Below are 16,667 nucleotides of genomic sequence, written 5' to 3' on the forward strand. Positions count from 1 at the left end.
TGAGTTTAGGCACTTTGTTTGCTGCCCCGAGAGCTCAGAGCCGTTAGCACTTCATTTAGGTCTGAAACTGGAGCACTTAAATCGGCCCTGAAAGAGGAAATGTTTTCCATGTCCTCATATGAACAGATATGGAGACTTAGAAGCGTCTAAAACAAGCTCAAATTTAAGTACGTGATTATCCAGAGCTTTTCTTTGTGTTTATTATTTTTAGACTTAGACTTCTTTATTTGTCATTTTGTATGCACAGGGTGCATACAGAACGAAATTGCGTTACATACAGCTTATGAACGTTGCATTGATATTTCAAATGGCACGAGTTATAGAAAAATACAAAAAGTGCAGCAGTGGTCAAAGTGTGAACAGTGCAGAGGATAAGAGACAGTGTGCAAGTTGCAGTGGTTCAGTGCAAAATGGCATTTGTGCAAAAAATGCGTTATTGAAAAATACAATGAGATGAACAATTTAAAGGGCTAAAAGTTAAAAGTTCAGCAGCATTTGATGCCCGATAATGTGCAATAGGTGCAGAGTTCGGATTGTGGATCAAAGGTTCAACAGTCTGATGGCAGTGGGGAAGAAGCTGTTGCACAACCTGGTGGATCTGCAGCGGATGCTGCGGAACCTCTTTCCAGAGGGCAGCAGGGAGAACAGTCCATGGTGGGGGTGTGAGGGGTCTTTGATGATATTACGGGCTCGGGACACACAGCGCTGTGATGAAATGTCCTTAATGGAGGGAAGAGGAGCCCCAATGATTCCTTCCGCTGTCCTCACCACCCTCCTCACATTCTTCCAGTCAGAAGCTCTGCAGCCTCCACACCACAGAGAGAGACAGCTGGTCAGAACGCTCTCTATGGTGCTTCTGTAGAAGGTTGTGAGGATGGGCGGGGGCAGGCTTATTAGTTATTGAATAAGCTAATTTGGGATGAATTTGACATGGAAGCCGTGTTTGTGTTGTCCAAATGACTAACAATCATATAAGGTAGTAAGTTGTTTCCCTGGTTGTGTTTGAACATCCCTCCCTGTGACGTGCATGCATGCTGCCTAGATCTATAAGCCTAGTTAGTTGGTCAAAGCTTATGTTTCGCCTTGTAAGCGCTCTCTTTGATTCAAATCTTTTTCAGTTTTTAGTTCTTTTTCAACATGTTATGTATAAAGAAGCTTAACTGTATCAAACCTCACTAGAAGCGAATCCAAGCAGGGTTGAATTCAGCTTTGTTGCTTATTTTTTTCTCCCTTTAAAGTCCCAATCCTAGTGGTACCTGTTGGCAGAACATCCTCTCCATCGCTCCAACCCTCGCTGTCTCCTTCATCCTATCTGTGCTCTTCCTCCTCTCTCCTCCCTGGTGGCTCCACATCCAGCATCTGTTGTCCAGTATCCCCCCCCCCCCCCCCCCCCCATACATGTTCCCCTGCCTGCTTCCACTACTTTGATTCCAGATTACTCATCCTGAGCCTTCCCTCCGATATATTCATTCCTAATCCCATTTCCAGCTCTGATGGCTGTGCCTCCATCTCTTGTCCCAGTCTGTCCTGCCTGCTGCTCTGAACCCAGTCCATCACCCCCCCCCCACCCCCCCCACTGTGTCCCATCAACTGCTGGTAGACTGTTGCCTCAAAGTGCTTCTGATCAAACTCAGCCCATATTAATGGGTAACAAAGCCCACTAATGCCAGGAGATGCATTTTCTCCACATACCAATGTTCATATTGGGGCGCACTTTGCCGCCATCTAGTGGTCGCAGTTATATGCACGCATTTGGATATTACATTCATTACATGTAATCTTCACTATAAATAACCAATCTCTTCTTAATTTAGCTTTTTTTAATTAGCATTCTTTGATAAATTTAGGCCATAAGAGGCTCAATTTTAAACAGATGTAGTTTGAGCTTGGAAAAAGCGGCACACTAACCGTTTACCTGAACTAAACATTCATTTTTGGGCTGCAGTCCGTTTGCTTAAACCCATCCAGTTGCGTTTTTCTGTCTATTTGCTAACCTTCGCTTTTACTTCTCATCTTGGTTGAGTTGGAAAGAAGATAAAATCCCCCATATGACCATGAAAAAAATGATCTCTGTAGGAGAGAGAAGCATATGTTTGTCTTTTAGTGCGCCTCTTTCTTTTCCCTTCTTGCCAAAAAAAAAAAAAAGTAGGATTGGGACGTTAAAGTTTGGAGAGGTTTTTTTGGACATTCTTCCTCCTGACTTTTGCTCATGTACATTTTATAATGACTCTTTATATTCAGATCTCAGTGGGTTAGATTTTTATTTTTCGGTTTTACAGCAGGATTCTGTCTCTTCTATGTACGTTTTTTTTTACCCCACCTTTAAATTGTTAGGATTTATCCCTTTTTGTAAAATACATACATGCTAACACTCATGTAATGCGCACACACTCGTGTCAGCCCAGTCTATGTTTGGAGCACTAGTATCCATGTTTTATCTGCCCCTTTTCTGTGATCTGGGATGTTTTCTATTGCAAATCAAATCTCATGAGGACATTTAAGATTCTAGTAAGAAAAAAAGATCTATACTGGACACTTTCTGCCAAGAAAGGGAAGCCCACTCTGCTAGCGGAGACCATTTCATCAAAATGGAGTCAGTTTTAATGCTTCCATGGGAAAAAATCAGATTTTAATTTCTCCTTGATCTTACAATCTTCCTGATCTATAGGTTTAGTCTCTATATTTAGAAAATTTGGGTTTAAACTACAGATAAAGCAAAGAAAAGGTAAAAAAAAAATTTATAGAACAAAATAACAGAAAATGTATATTATACCTGGTTTGAATCTAGATGTTAATTTTCAATCTATGCTCAGTGTTGCATGACTTCCACCAGGGACAAACCAAAGCTGCTGTCCGCTCGGTGTGGCGTGATCGATCAGGTCAGCAGGTTTTATCCTTAATTCAGTGAAACACACCTTCAAATATTAAAATCAATTCCTAAAAAAGAGTGAAAGAGTTTAAAGCTAAAGTGTTTTTGCTTTTCATTGTTTTCTTCAGGTAGGCTCTGTATTTATGCACCTGATAAATGTTTAAGCTCCTTTTCAATCTGTATTTAAACTCTATGACGTTGTGCAAGCAGCACAATACAAGCGTTTGTTCTTTTGTTATTGGGAGGGTTATGGGTTATTGACAAATTAAGTTTGGTTGCTCTGAAACCAAAACTTTTAGCTATGCAGACAAAAGCAAATGCAGATTTGGTGAGAATTCTTCTTTATGTTCAATTAAAAGCTTCAAATAAAACTTTTATTTTCCATGATAATGAACAGAAAGGAAGACATGCTGACATGAGAAGGTCTCTCTGTGCAGGCCAGACCTTGTTCCAACTATATGAACATTGCTGTAGCTCTAGAAAAACTACGAGCTCTTCTATCTGTTTCAGTTTGTTCACTTTGCTTTGTTACATTTTCATTTGTTTTTATTTATTTTTTTAATCGCTGCTTCTCTGACACAAACACTGGCTTTTGCAACTCCAAAGGTTGTTCTGAAAGAAGATGAACAAAAACATGCCTTCTCACAGATCGCTCGATTTCATTTAAGCAAGAAAGAAACGGTTTGTTCTTTGAATGCACAGGTTAGGAGCATTGAGTAAAATCTAAATGTAATATGTTTACAGATAGGTGTCGTGTCATGTTTGATCAATTCTCTGCCGTGTCAGAGTCGGTTCAGCCAAACGGGGAGTAAGAGACGAAGAATGAGTCCTCTTACCTCGTGCCGCTGCTCGGCGTCACATGGAAACAAGTGCACCTCCCATATTTGCCTTAGAACTTGCAGAGGCCATAGTTCACATTCAAGTGAAGTGAGTGTATGCAGGGGCCTGGGCCCCCATCCCCGAGTAACCAGAGCGGACTTCTCTCACACTTATCTACCTGTGAAATCCTTCATACCTCTCATAACTGGTCAATGACTGTATCAGCAAACTGCATCAGGTGTTTTTCTACATGCTTTTACACAGATTAAATGGATTATTATTGTATTAGTAGACTTTGGTGCATCTTTTTAATGAAATAGCTCCTAAAGCTTGTAGTTCAAGTTTTCTTTTTTTTTCTTTTTTTTTGGTTTGTTTATTTTTTTCTAGACGACTGTTTTGTGTTAATATTGTCCACTTGAAATAGTTGTTATTTGCTTATTCTCTGCTAAGAGTTCTTACCTAAATTTTTAGTGCTACATGACCCGAATTATTAAAGACTTAATAACCTTTGTAAATACTTTGTTGTGCGACCCCATTTTCATTCATTTCAATTGCTAGTGTTCTATAAATGACCTTTTTTTTGTCTAGACACCATTTCTCTTTATGAAATAAAGAAACATGCATATCATGTTGCTTTGCTTTTATTTCTTCTTCTGGGTCTTCTTGGTCAAGTTGTGTTGCTGATAAAAGGATCAAAAGATTATTTCAATTCTATTTGGTTTATATCTATAGCGCCAATTCACCACACATGTCATCTCAAGGCACTTTCCAGTTCACCAGATCATCCAGTCAGATTGATTCAGTTTTCTATCTAAGGAGAACCAGCTGATTGCATCGACTCATTGACTCTTCAGCAATCCCTCACACTAAGCATGCTTGTAGCGACAGTGGAGAGGAAAAACAGGAAGAAACCTCCAGCAGAACCAGGCTCAGATTAACTATAAAAGAGGTGAAAATCAAAGTTGTCCTAATTAGGTCAACTTTTCAGATGTCGGGGGGGCCCTGGTGTCACCTTAATGGTGGTTAAGGTGCTTAAGCTGTTGGGTAAGTTCAGCAGTCTCAGCTACAAATACATGGACTCACTTCCTTGCAGAGCTTGGACTCTCGTCCTTTGAACTGACTGAGGTGGAGACTACTGATCTCTATTTCTTCACTGGATTACTGATTGCCCGTTGGTAGTAGGGGGTGGAAGTGATGGCGCCGGCTGCCATATTGGTACTCCCTAGCATTGGTACTCACTTTCCGTACTTGAGTAAAAGTACAGATAATTGTGAGAAAAAATACTCTGGTAAAAGTGGAAGTACTGATTAAACTTCTTTACTCAAGTAAAAGTAACAAAGTACAGGCTTGTAAATTTACTTAAAGTATAAAAGTAAAAGTAGAAACCACTTTTTTCATGCCGTTGCCTACATTTTAAATGGAAGTCTGCCAATAGGACTAGATCTCCGTTGTGTTCATTTTCAATCATCTCGTCGTCCATACTACTATGCTAACGCCACCGCCACCAAGCTGCAATGATTTGCCGCGAATGAATACCGCCGAATCTGTCGATTCATCTTGTAGTGGTGCGTCAAATGCAACGTAGATTCCCATCCAATTAGATTGAATTTGGTATTGATGACGTGAAAAATAATAACGGTAACTCCATTGAAATGATTCAAAACTAAAGTAACGAGCCAATCTTTTAAAATGTAAGGAGTAGAAAGTACAGATATTTGTGTAAAAATGTAAGGAGTAGAAGTAAAAAGTCGCCATAAAAATAAGTAGTAAAGTAAAGTAAAAATATCAGAAAAATCTACTTGAGTACAGTAACGAAGTATTTGTACTTCGTTACTTCCCATCTCTGCTCCCTAGTTATACCGGTGGCAATGTACACAATCTGTGCACTACAGCATCAAAAAATTATGATGTTCTCATTTTCATGGGGACTTAAGACTTTTAAAATAAAGATAAATTCATCACTTTGACACACAATGGCTGTTTCATAGCATCAGTAGATTACTTTAACTTATGATAAAAAAAATAGGCACATCACATTGCATATCATTGCAAATCAATGAAGTCTATAAATCAGGTAATATTAACATATTATACAAATCCATAACAACAAAATGAATGTGTTCATGGAGAATAATAATACAGATGTGCAAAAAGCGCTAAACTGATGATAGACATGTAATAAACGTGTATTGATGACGTTGCCTGCAATGTACTGGCGACCTGTCCAAGGTGGACCCCGCCTCACGCCCATTGACAGCGGGAGATAGGCACCAGCGCCCCTCGTGACCCCAATTGGGACAAGCGTGTCAGATAATGGATGGATGGATGATGACGTCTTTAGGGTAATTACATATTACATATAATTTCAAGATTTTACATCAAGACTGAATTACAAGTACATGTCTGTTAATGCCATAGTATTTACCTTTTTGCAAATTGTGCATGAATAATGCCATGATGACACACAATATATTTCAGCACATGACTTTTTCAAATGAGAAATGTAACAAACACTACAAAAACGACAGTACCATCTGCTTAATAAAGAATTACTACATTGACATTTCACAGTTAATTACTTTCTATTTACTCTTCTATTTTCTAACGTTAGACCCAATGTCAGTGGCTAACTCAGTCAATGTCTTCCAGTCAGTCCCAGATAGCCAGACGAATGCTACGCTACAGACTATACTATAGGATCCATCGGAGTATAGATGGATTTATTGGTTAGTTCATCCACTGACGGTGAAATCACCTGTGGAACGTCTTCCTGCAGACAGAAAACTGCTGGTTTTTGCAGATAAATGCTGCACAGGGACACATTTTACTGCACGTCTCCATGAGAGTGGGGAGTACCAAGATGGCAGCTGGTGGCTTCACATTTTTCATTTTTGAGGCTATCAGCAACCCAGTGAATAATTAGAGATCAGTGGTGGAGACGTTGGATGGGGGGGTGCTGGAAAAATTATCTAGAAATAAGCAAAAACGTATTAAATTAAGTTTAATATGAAGTCAATTTGCCCTTAATTTGAGCAGGTAAATGAGGTAGTTTGCCAATGGAATGAGTATTTTTCCTCTTAAAATAAGATATTTAGATAAAATAGACATAAGACATTTTTACTTATTTCTTGATTGTTTTTGCAGACGCAGAGAAAGACCCAGAACTTACTGGAGAATGATGCCTGCACTGCAGAAATGATCTAGAAATAAGTAAAAATGTCTTAAATTATGTGTATGGACCTTTACTTCGAGTTGGTAAAGTTAAGTATGTGCCAATGGAATCAGTAATTTTACTCTTAAAATAAAATAATTAGATAATATGCACTTGAAATAAAAAAAATGCAATTGTGTTTTTCTTATCTTAAATGTAAATTGTCTTGGTCTATTTGCAAAATGTCTTCTTTCCATCCTTAATTCAAGAACAAATGCAGTTATTTTAAGAAAATATGACTTATCTAGATTTCATTTTTTTCAGTGCACAAATATTTAAGTATATAAAAGCACATAAAAAAAACAAATGGTCTGAAAACATGATTTGTTTTTTTATTTTATTTAGAGATTGTTATTGAATTGTATTTTTATTTTCCACAGAGCTTCATCACATTCTGCCGTCTAAGATCTTTGCTGAATGAATGTGGATCAGGAATCTAAGCAGGAAGTGAGTTAAACTGATATTTAAACTACAGATGCTGTGGTTGTTTCTGTGTGTGGAAATGCTCCGCCCATCACTTCTTGGTTCACTTCTTCATGATTGAAGACAGCTCCAGAATCATGCTCTGAAAGAAAACAGACAGCTTTAGGAGATGTTTTCTGAACCATAAAAAATATTTCATCTTTAATCATTTAGTCACATTTTTATGTTTCTCCTGATAACAAAGGCAAATAAATATGTATTCCCCTGATATAGAAGATGTCCTGAATACTTTGGTATTTACAGCATTAGAGCTGCAAGCAGCATCAACAATAGAAACCGACGTTGAAACATCATGAAGGTGTAAATTTAAAAGCTAATAAAGGTGGAGGAGCGTCTGGCTCCTCAGAACCTGATCCATCATCTCCATTGATCTCCAGACTCTGTCTTCCTCCTGTGTTTCTGACTAGCTGGGCTCCACCTGGACAGATTCTCTTGCCGCTCTTCATTTGTTGCACTTCTTACATCATTTCATTATTTATCTATTTTATTTATTTATTTGTTCATTTCAGGCAATTACATGCATCGAAACATACACTGCAAAAACCATCTAGAAATAAGTAAAAAAATTCTTAAATCAAGGGTATTTACCCTTAATTTAAGCAGATAAATAAGATGATTTGCCAATGGAATGAGTATTTTTACTCCTAAAATTAGATAATTAGTTAATATGCACTTGAAATAAGACAAAGCATTTTTTTTCTTATTTTAAATGTAAATTGTCTTGTTCCATTGGCAAAGTATTCCACTTACCACTTACTACTTATTCAAGCAAAAATGACTTTTTTGTAGTGTACAAGTGAATGCGACTTTATCAAGTCATATTATAAAGAACAACTAACATCAATATGTATAAAAACTCAAACGACAACAAGGAGTAGAAAATACAGGTATTAGTATTCAAATGAAGCAAGTAGAAGCAAAAGGTTCTTTAAAATATAAATAATCTAGTGTACTGAAAAAATCTAAATCTAGATAAGTCTTTTTCTCTTAAAATAAGTGCATTTGTTCTTGAATTTAGGAGGTAAAAGAGACATTTTGCCAATGGAACAAGACAATTTACATTTAAATAACACAATTGCATTGTCTCATTTTAAGAGCATATTTTCTAATTATTTTATTTTAACAGTGAATATCCTCATTCCATTGGCAGACCATCTTATTTACCTGTTCATATTAAAGGTAAATACACTTAATTTAAGACATTTTTACTTATTTCTAGATAGTTTTTCCAGTATTGAGTACAGATCTTGGAAAAAGCAACTTAACTGGAAACAAGGTACACTGAAAAAAATAATGCGACCATTTTAGGCATTTACTTAATCATATTTAGTCACTTTAACACCATTGTTTTATGTCCTACCCTGCTAACATGAAACAATGGTGTTAAAGTAACTAAATATGATTAAGTGAATGCCAAAAACTGTTTTTTTTTTCAGTGTATTTATACTTAGTTATTTGACGCCTCTGCTGATTGATCTGCACTGGACTTTTAGACTCTTTCCTGGTTTTATTTTGCAAGAAATATTTAACATAAACGATTTTAAAAACAAAACCTGGAGGAAGTGGTCAGTAATACATGCTTCTATGTCAGTGACGCATATGAAGCGTTTGTTAGAAATGTTGTCATTCAGTGGGAAAATAAAGTATCAGTTAATATTGCTATGCTAAATTCAATTGAATTCAGTTTATTTTATAAGTTTTCTATCTGAGGAAAACCAGTTGATTGCATCGACTCATTCACTCTTCAGCAATCCCTCACTCTAAGCATGCTTGTAGCGACAGTGGAGAGGAAAAACTCCCTTTGAACAGGAAGAAACCTCCAGCAGAACCAGGCTCAGTGTGAGCGGCCATCTGCTGAGGCCGACTGGGGTTCAAGGAGACAGAAGCAGACATAGAAAAAGAAGCATAGATACAAAAAGCAGCTATTAAAGGCGGCCCGGTCCAGGAAACACACATTTAGGCAGACGAGCTCCGAGCCAGCTCCCATGTCAGAGGATGAAAACAGATGTTATGACAACAGAGCAGAGGCAGAGATAAAGAAAGCCTTTTAAAGGTTGATTTTTCTTTACATTTCCTCCAGCATTGTCTTTCATTGTATTAGGGGCATTGGAAAAAAATCGATTTGCCGATATATCGTGATTTTTGACTGCCCGATATGATATAAATCTCTCAGTTCCTTCTATTGATTTTTTTTTAGAACAAAACATGTTTGCCTAAAACAATTAGGTTAATTACAGCAGCACCATGTCTGTAGTTGAGGCAGTCACAGCAGAAGACATAGACTGATTCAAAACCCAAACAAAATAACTAAATTATCATTATTCTGATGGAACTTTGATCAAAGTCCAAGAAATGTAAAAATAAAAAAACAAAGTGATGAAACATCAGCAAATATGGTCGGTCACATCTCTCCCTCAATTCAACACAGCAAAAATAATCCAGAAATAAGTAAAAATTTCTTGATTAAAGTGTATTTACCCTTAATATGAGCAGGTAAATAAGATGATCTGTCAATAAAATGAATATATATGTATATATATATATATATATATATATATATATACATATATATATATATGTATATATACATATATATGTATATATACACATATATATATATATATATCCTTCTAATATACAATAATTAGATAATATGCACTTGAATGACACAATCCAATTGTGTTTTCTTATTTTAAATGTAAATTGTCTCGTTCCATTGGCAAAGTGTCTCACTTTCCTCCTCAATCCAAGAACAAATGCGTTTATTTTAAGGAAAAATGACTTATATAGATTCTTTTTTTGCAGTGAAAGTGAAGTAGGCAGATAGCGTATAGATGTAGTGTTGCTAGAGCTGCTGTTGCTCACTGGGAAATGTTTGGTCCCTTTAACCCTTTGATGCCTGAGGTCATATGTATTAAAATATTCTCTGTTTCTTGCCTAGCTGCTAAACTGAGGTTACTGCCTTCTCTGTAACAACAGGTATGACTATTAATATGAACATACAGGAAGCAGTCATGCCACTGGCACTGCATGTGTAACAGCTGCTGTTGGTGGAACGCACACAATGTCTTGGCTTTTTGCAAAATACAACCGTTGTTTTTTTGGGTTTTTTTTTAACAACAATAGGTGTCAGGGTGCAGAACTGAAGATGCATCGAGCTTAATCTGAACTGTATGTTTGTACAAAAAAAAACTTAATCTGAGGGATTTTCTTTGTTGTTTCCACTTGTTTTAACACTTCCTTGAAGTCTCTCCCAATCCTTCTGTCCTATGCCTCCAGAGTACAAACCTTTGGTCCTGAAGAAGTCCCTGGAGGCGCTGGAACTCTGCCTGCTCAGATGCTTCTCTTCACAGCTTCCGGGAGTCACCTGTAACAGTGACTCCCGTTGATGTTTTAAAGGATTTTACTCTTTTTTTTTTAGTTTGTCTTTTAAATCAAACCCAAAAGAACATCAAGTCAGAGGCAGCTCTGTCTGAGCGTTTGGTTTAAGGCTCAAATTCACACAGACGTTTCTTCAGATGTTCCAATTACAACATAGCAATGTTTTGACTGTATTATTTGTATTTTATTTATTTAGTTCAACTGTGTCAACCAGGATTATTTTTTTATGAGGACTATTGTCTAACAGCACAGAAGGCAGCGTGTTGACCTGGTGTTCTGTCAGATCAGCATACCCCATCAAACCAGCATACCTATAGTCAATATCCAAGACGTCAGATTTGTGTTTATCCCTTTAGTGTTGAATGATAAATAGACTTTAAACTACCTCAATGGGCGTGTTTCCCTTTAGTCACATACAAAAAAAAAATTTAAGGTCAGATCGTAGGCCGAAGGTCTTTAACAGGGGGTCTGCATGGGGGTCACGGAAGTTTTGGCTGATTAGACTATTTTTTATATTCCCCCTGCATTTCTTTCCACCAATTGAAATGTCTTTAAATCCACATTAACATGAATTGAACACAGTGTAGTAAAGAGATAAGTGGAGGCAGAAGATGTCTTTCAGTCATCAATGCTCACATTCAGCGACACACAGGAGCTCTTTCAAGCTGGACACCGGTTCATTCACAACACCTGTCCCATCAACCAGGAATCAGAAATACTTTAATAATCCCACGGAGAAATTAGTTAAGTTACATTCCTCCATCTGTTATAGAGTGAATATAGGACCAGTTTGATAGAACACAATTTCATACTATATATAATTAGGGGGTCCCTGCTCCATCTCGCCATCAGTTTGGGGTCCTTGACCTGGAAAACATTGAGGACCCCTGCAGTAAGTTATAAAATAGTTTTTTTGTACATGACTAAAGGGATACACGCCCGTTGAGGTAGTTTAAAGTCTTTTTTTGTACAAAACTAAAGGGATAAACTAAAGGGATAAACAGGTATTGACTATGGGTATGCTGGTCTGACAGAGCACCGGATCAAACCAGGACATCCCATCATCTCCCAGCAGAGAGCAGAGCAGGTCTAAACAGACCCTACCCCTCTTTAAAGATTAGAGGTCCATGTTTTGTGTTTCTAATGATGCTAATGTTGGTGTTCCTACCATGGACATCCTCCTCCCAGAAGCCGGAGGAGGTGGGGTCATGGCTGGGCTCTCTCCCTGGTTGAAGTGCTGGGCCTCGGTATCCGTCCCACTCTGAGAGGCCCCGCTGTCAGACGGACTGGCCAGCTTGGCCTCTGACATTCCCCTGGACATAAAACTGCACTTCCTGGCTGTGGGATAGTGGTCACTCTCTGGAGAGTCGCTCATGTCGCTGAGCTCCTTGCTGACGTTGACTCTGCTCTGTTTTCTGGCAGGGTTCCTCAGGGCAGCGGGGATCTCCATGTGGCTGGCCCCCAGCGTTGCTCGAGGCCCTGAGTAGCGGGGCTTGGCTGAGCTTTGAGGTCCGTTCGAGTCGTCGCTGCTGAACGATGGTTTCCTGTTTTCCAGAGTGTACCGTCGCTCCACAGCCCCCAGCTGCAGCAAGCGCTGGATTTCCCCTTGGCTGGGCCGGTACGTCTGCTGCAACACCTCCACGCCTTCTGGACAAGCGGCCGGAGCAGGGTCCTGAGGCACAACGTCTCCTGGAGCATCCTTGTAAGGCTCTAATGCTGCAGCGCTGGCTCGCTGTGTCAGCTGAACCAGCCTTTGTGGCGAGGAGTTTGAGAGAACACAGATTTGCTGAACTATAGAATTTTTCTGTGACCTGCAAAAACTGTCATCATCTCCGTATTTGTATCCATATAAGATCTGCTTGATCTTCTTCACCCCCAGATGGAAGATCTCCAGAAGGTTGAGGAACAAAGAGACGCCGGCAATGACGAGCATGAAAACCATGAAAATGTTCTTCTCCGTTGGCCTGGAGACAAAGCAGTCGACACTGTTGGGGCAGGGCAGCCTCTCACACTTGTAGAGAGGAGACAGTCCAATGCCGTAGAGAGCACACTGACCGATGATGAAACCCACCTCCACCACAGATCTGGTAAGGATATGAAAAACATAGGTGCGGAGCAAGGATCCTCTGAGTGGCGCTTTCCTCACCTTCTTCTGTTCGTCCAGTTTCCTGAGCTCCCTCTCGATTCTCCTGTGGTCCTCCTGGTCGGGGTCCGTCCCCTCCAGCTCAGCCTTCAGACAGGCCTTCTTCCTGTGCCTCTCTTTCTCTAGGGTTCTCAGGCGGTACAAAGCGTGGCCCATGTAGACCAGCGAGGGAGAGGACACAAAGATGATCTGCAGCACCCAGTAGCGTATGAGGGAGATGGGGAAAGCCTGGTCGTAGCAGACGGTCTTGCAGCCCGGCTGCTCTGTGTTGCAGACGAACTCGCTCTGCTCGTCGTCCCAGACGTCCTCAGCTGCAACGCCGAGCACCAGCATCCGGAAAATGAACAGGATAGTGAGCCAGATCTTCCCCACGATGGTAGAATGGATGTGGACCTCTTCTAGGATGCTGCCTAACAGGTTCCAGTCCCCCATCTTCTCTCACATTATTAGCAGCTGTGAGTGAATTGATGAAAAGATCTCGTTTAAAAGATTTTCAAGTAAAGGTTTGAAGAAAAAGCTTCACTTACAGTTCCTCTAAAGCTGCTATTAAACAGATGATCCATCTGCAGCAGCAGCATCAGAGCTCACAGACCGTCCCTTGAAGACTGCTGAAAAGCCCACTGTGCTCTGTTGCTGACCAGGTTCCAATGCTGCTGCTAACTAGGACTGCAGTTTCAACCTATTGATCAAATCACACAGACCTAAAACACCCCGAGGTCAGTTTCACCCTGCCACACTTTTATCAGGGCACTACACTGGAAACAGTGCTGACTAAGGTGTCGATATGCAGCTTTGTTCAAAGCTTTCAACCTTCCTTAATGATAATTCTGGGTCACTACAATATGACCATAGCAGTTTAGGGACACATGTTTCTCTAGATCCTTTATATCAGTGGGTTGGAAACAAACAAAATAAACATGTTTTTCATTGATGCAGCCATCAGGACCATTTCAGAATAACTTGTTTCCTGGTTCAATGTAGCAGAATCTCTAAAGGAAAAGTCTCTCATATTCAGTATTCAAACTTCTGAAAGTTCTTTAAATATGAAATTATTACATACTGTCCAATACATAATAAGTGTTTTTAATTCAGAGTAATTTTCATTTGAATGTGCTTTACTGGAGGCATCCATGTTTGTCAAAGAACACTACTGCCACCTACTGGTTTGTGACGTCACGGTGTGGTATCGGCTGTTGATCAAGTCCCAGTGCTGTATCTGGTGTTTGTCACAACGCGCTATTATCCAAGTCATCTTGAAAATATTCTTCTTCCAAATGTTGGCTACATATTACGTGTTTTTTCTCTGGCCAGAAGAGAAACAACATGTAATACTGCGACTGCAATATGGATCAGGAATCAGAAAGGTGAAATAACTTTTTTTTTTCACTTTTACCCGATGTATTCCAACATCCAGCTGCCATATGCATGTGTGCATTGTCAGTTTCACTATAGCTCTGGTGTATTTCAATGGTGAAGTCCTCTGGAAATCTTCAATAATTGTTGTTGATTGCAGATGTGTCTAGTAGTTCCCATTGATTTAGCTTGTAAAGCGGGGAGAATGGCGCTAGGCTTACCGCACCGTGACGTCACTGCTGGAAGTTGGCAGGAGGGAGGGGCTACTATATTTGGGCAAAAATGGCCGCTCCCAGACTCAGTGATCACAACGAAAATTATTGTTTTCATTTTTTTACGGATTAACTCTAAATTCATTAAATCACAGCGAACGTTTTAGTTTTAGGTATAAATAATGATCCATTGATTATTCCTTGCTGACCGAACTTTTCCTTTAAAAAGGAACTGGTAAACCCTGCATCATATACAGGGAACCAAACATAAGAAGTTCTTGTTAAACTGGAAGCGTGATGATTTAACTGAAAGGAACATAAATCCCAGGAGGGAAAAAAGACAAAGCTTTTACACGCAGATTGAGTTGCTGGTCGTTTATTGAAAGAAAAACTCACAACAGTCATTTGTAATAATTTGAATCTGACAAAAGTAATAATAGATAAGATTTCTTTGAAAATTAGGCAATGGAAGTCAGTTATTGCTTCTCAAGATGGCTTCACAATAGGATGATTTTAAAGAATAAAACTCATAAACCAGCATGAACTAAAGGTATTCTACCATTAACTCAATATTTTGTTGCACAACCTTTTGAAGCAATTACTGCAACCAAATGATTTCTTGTAACTAATGATGAAACTCCTGCTCCTCTCAGCAGGTTTTCTCCTCCGCTCCTCATCAGCTAACTGCTCCAGGTGTCTCAGGCTGCCTTTTCCAGACGCCGTGTTTCAGCTCCTTCCAGAGGTCAGGCTTCATAGAGGCCACTTCAGAAGAGTCCCATGTGGTCCTCACAGTTGTTCTTGGCTGTTTCTGTGTGTTTCGGCTCATTATCCTGTTGAAGAACCATGAGCTGCTGCTAAGACCAAGCTCTCTGACACTGCATCACATTTCATTGGACCCTGCAGATATTAACCCCATAAGCCCGGCGGGCCCGTTCAGGGCCCAACTGAAACCTGCTCATGTTTATCTATTTATAGAAATGGCCAAAACACAGTCACAGCCACGACACAGTCACATGGTGTTTCATCCACACGCCTTTAAAATGGGGCTTTAACAGGGTTTATTAAGGAATAAGTAACTCTTATTTAATGCTTTTTAATGCTCTTAGAAATCATTTTAATGCCATCAACAAGGACCCATCTCTCTCTCTCTCTCTCTCTCTATATATATATATATATATATATATATATATATATATATACATATACACTATATTGCCAAAAGTATTTGCTCACCCATCCAAATTATTGGAATCAGGTGTTCCAATCACTTCCATGGCCACAGGTGTATAAATTCAAGCACCTAGGCATGCAGACTGTTTTTACAAACATTTGTGAAAGAATGGGTCGCTCTCAGGAGCTCAGTGAATTCCAGCGTGGAACTGTGATAGGATGCCACCTGTGCAACAAATCCAGTCGTGAAATTTCCTCGCTCCTAAATATTCCACAGTCAACTGTCAGCTGTATTATAAGAAAATGGAAGTGTTTGGGAACGACAGCAACTCAGCCACGAAGTGGTAGGCCACGTAAACTGACGGAGCGGGGTCAGCGGATGCTGACGCGCATAGTGCGAAGAGGTCGCCAACTTTCTGCAGAGTCAATCACTACAGACCTCCAAACTTCATGTGGCCTTCAGATTAGCTCAAGAACAGTGCGCAGAGAGCTTCATGGAATGGGTTTCCATGGTCGAGCAGCTGCATCCAAGCCATACATCACCAAGTGCAATGCAAAGCGTCGGATGCGGTGGTGTAAAGCACGCCGCCACTGGACTCTAGAGCAGTGGAGACGCGTTCTCTGGAGTGACGAATCGCGCTTCTCCATCTGGCAATCTGATGGACGGGTCTGGGTTTGGCGGTTGCCAGGAGAACGGTACTTGTCTGACTGCATTGTGCCAAGTGTAAAGTTTGGTGGAGGGGGGATTATGGTGTGGGGTTGTTTTTCAGGAGCTGGGCTTGGCCCCTTAGTTCCAGTGAAAGGAACTCTGAATGCTTCAGTATCCCAAGACATTTTGGACAATTCCATGCTCCCAACTTTGTGGGAACAGTTTGGAGCTGGCCCCTTCCTCTTCCAACATGACTGTGCACCAGTGCACAAAGCAAGGTCCATAAAGACATGGATGACAGAGTCTGGTGTGGATGAACTTGACTGGCCTGCACAGAGTCCTGACCTCAACCCGATAGAACACCTTTGGGATGAATT

At 39.9% G+C, this 16,667-nt stretch overlaps 1 protein-coding gene across 1 annotated transcript; it reads right to left on the reverse strand.

The window, feature by feature from the left end:
* Positions 1 to 7,246: 7,246 nt before the first annotated feature.
* gja10b (gap junction protein alpha 10 b) lies at positions 7,247 to 13,546 on the reverse strand. The gene is made up of 3 exons (XM_038289206.1): positions 13,434 to 13,546; positions 11,932 to 13,359; positions 7,247 to 7,464 (listed from the first exon to the last, which is right to left on the reverse strand). The coding sequence occupies exons 2-3, from the start codon at positions 13,336 to 13,338 to the stop codon at positions 7,426 to 7,428; spliced, it is 1,446 nt and encodes a 481-aa protein (XP_038145134.1). The 5' UTR covers positions 13,339 to 13,359; positions 13,434 to 13,546; the 3' UTR covers positions 7,247 to 7,425.
* Positions 13,547 to 16,667: the final 3,121 nt, after the last annotated feature.

This window comes from Cyprinodon tularosa, unplaced genomic scaffold (assembly GCF_016077235.1).
Source record: "Cyprinodon tularosa strain WSP-4 unplaced genomic scaffold, ASM1607723v1 ctg266, whole genome shotgun sequence".
Lineage (NCBI taxonomy): Eukaryota > Metazoa > Chordata > Actinopteri > Cyprinodontiformes > Cyprinodontidae > Cyprinodon > Cyprinodon tularosa.

Excerpts from the sequence above, each read along its gene's own strand:
- gja10b (XM_038289206.1), bottom strand. The coding sequence starts at position 13,338 with ATGGGGGACTGGAACCTGTTAGGCAGCATCCTAGAAGAGGTCCACATC. Across the intron at positions 7,465-11,931 it reads CTGGGAGGAGGATGTCCATG|AGCATGATTCTGGAGCTGTC; the intron begins GTAGGAACACCA and ends GTTTTCTTTCAG.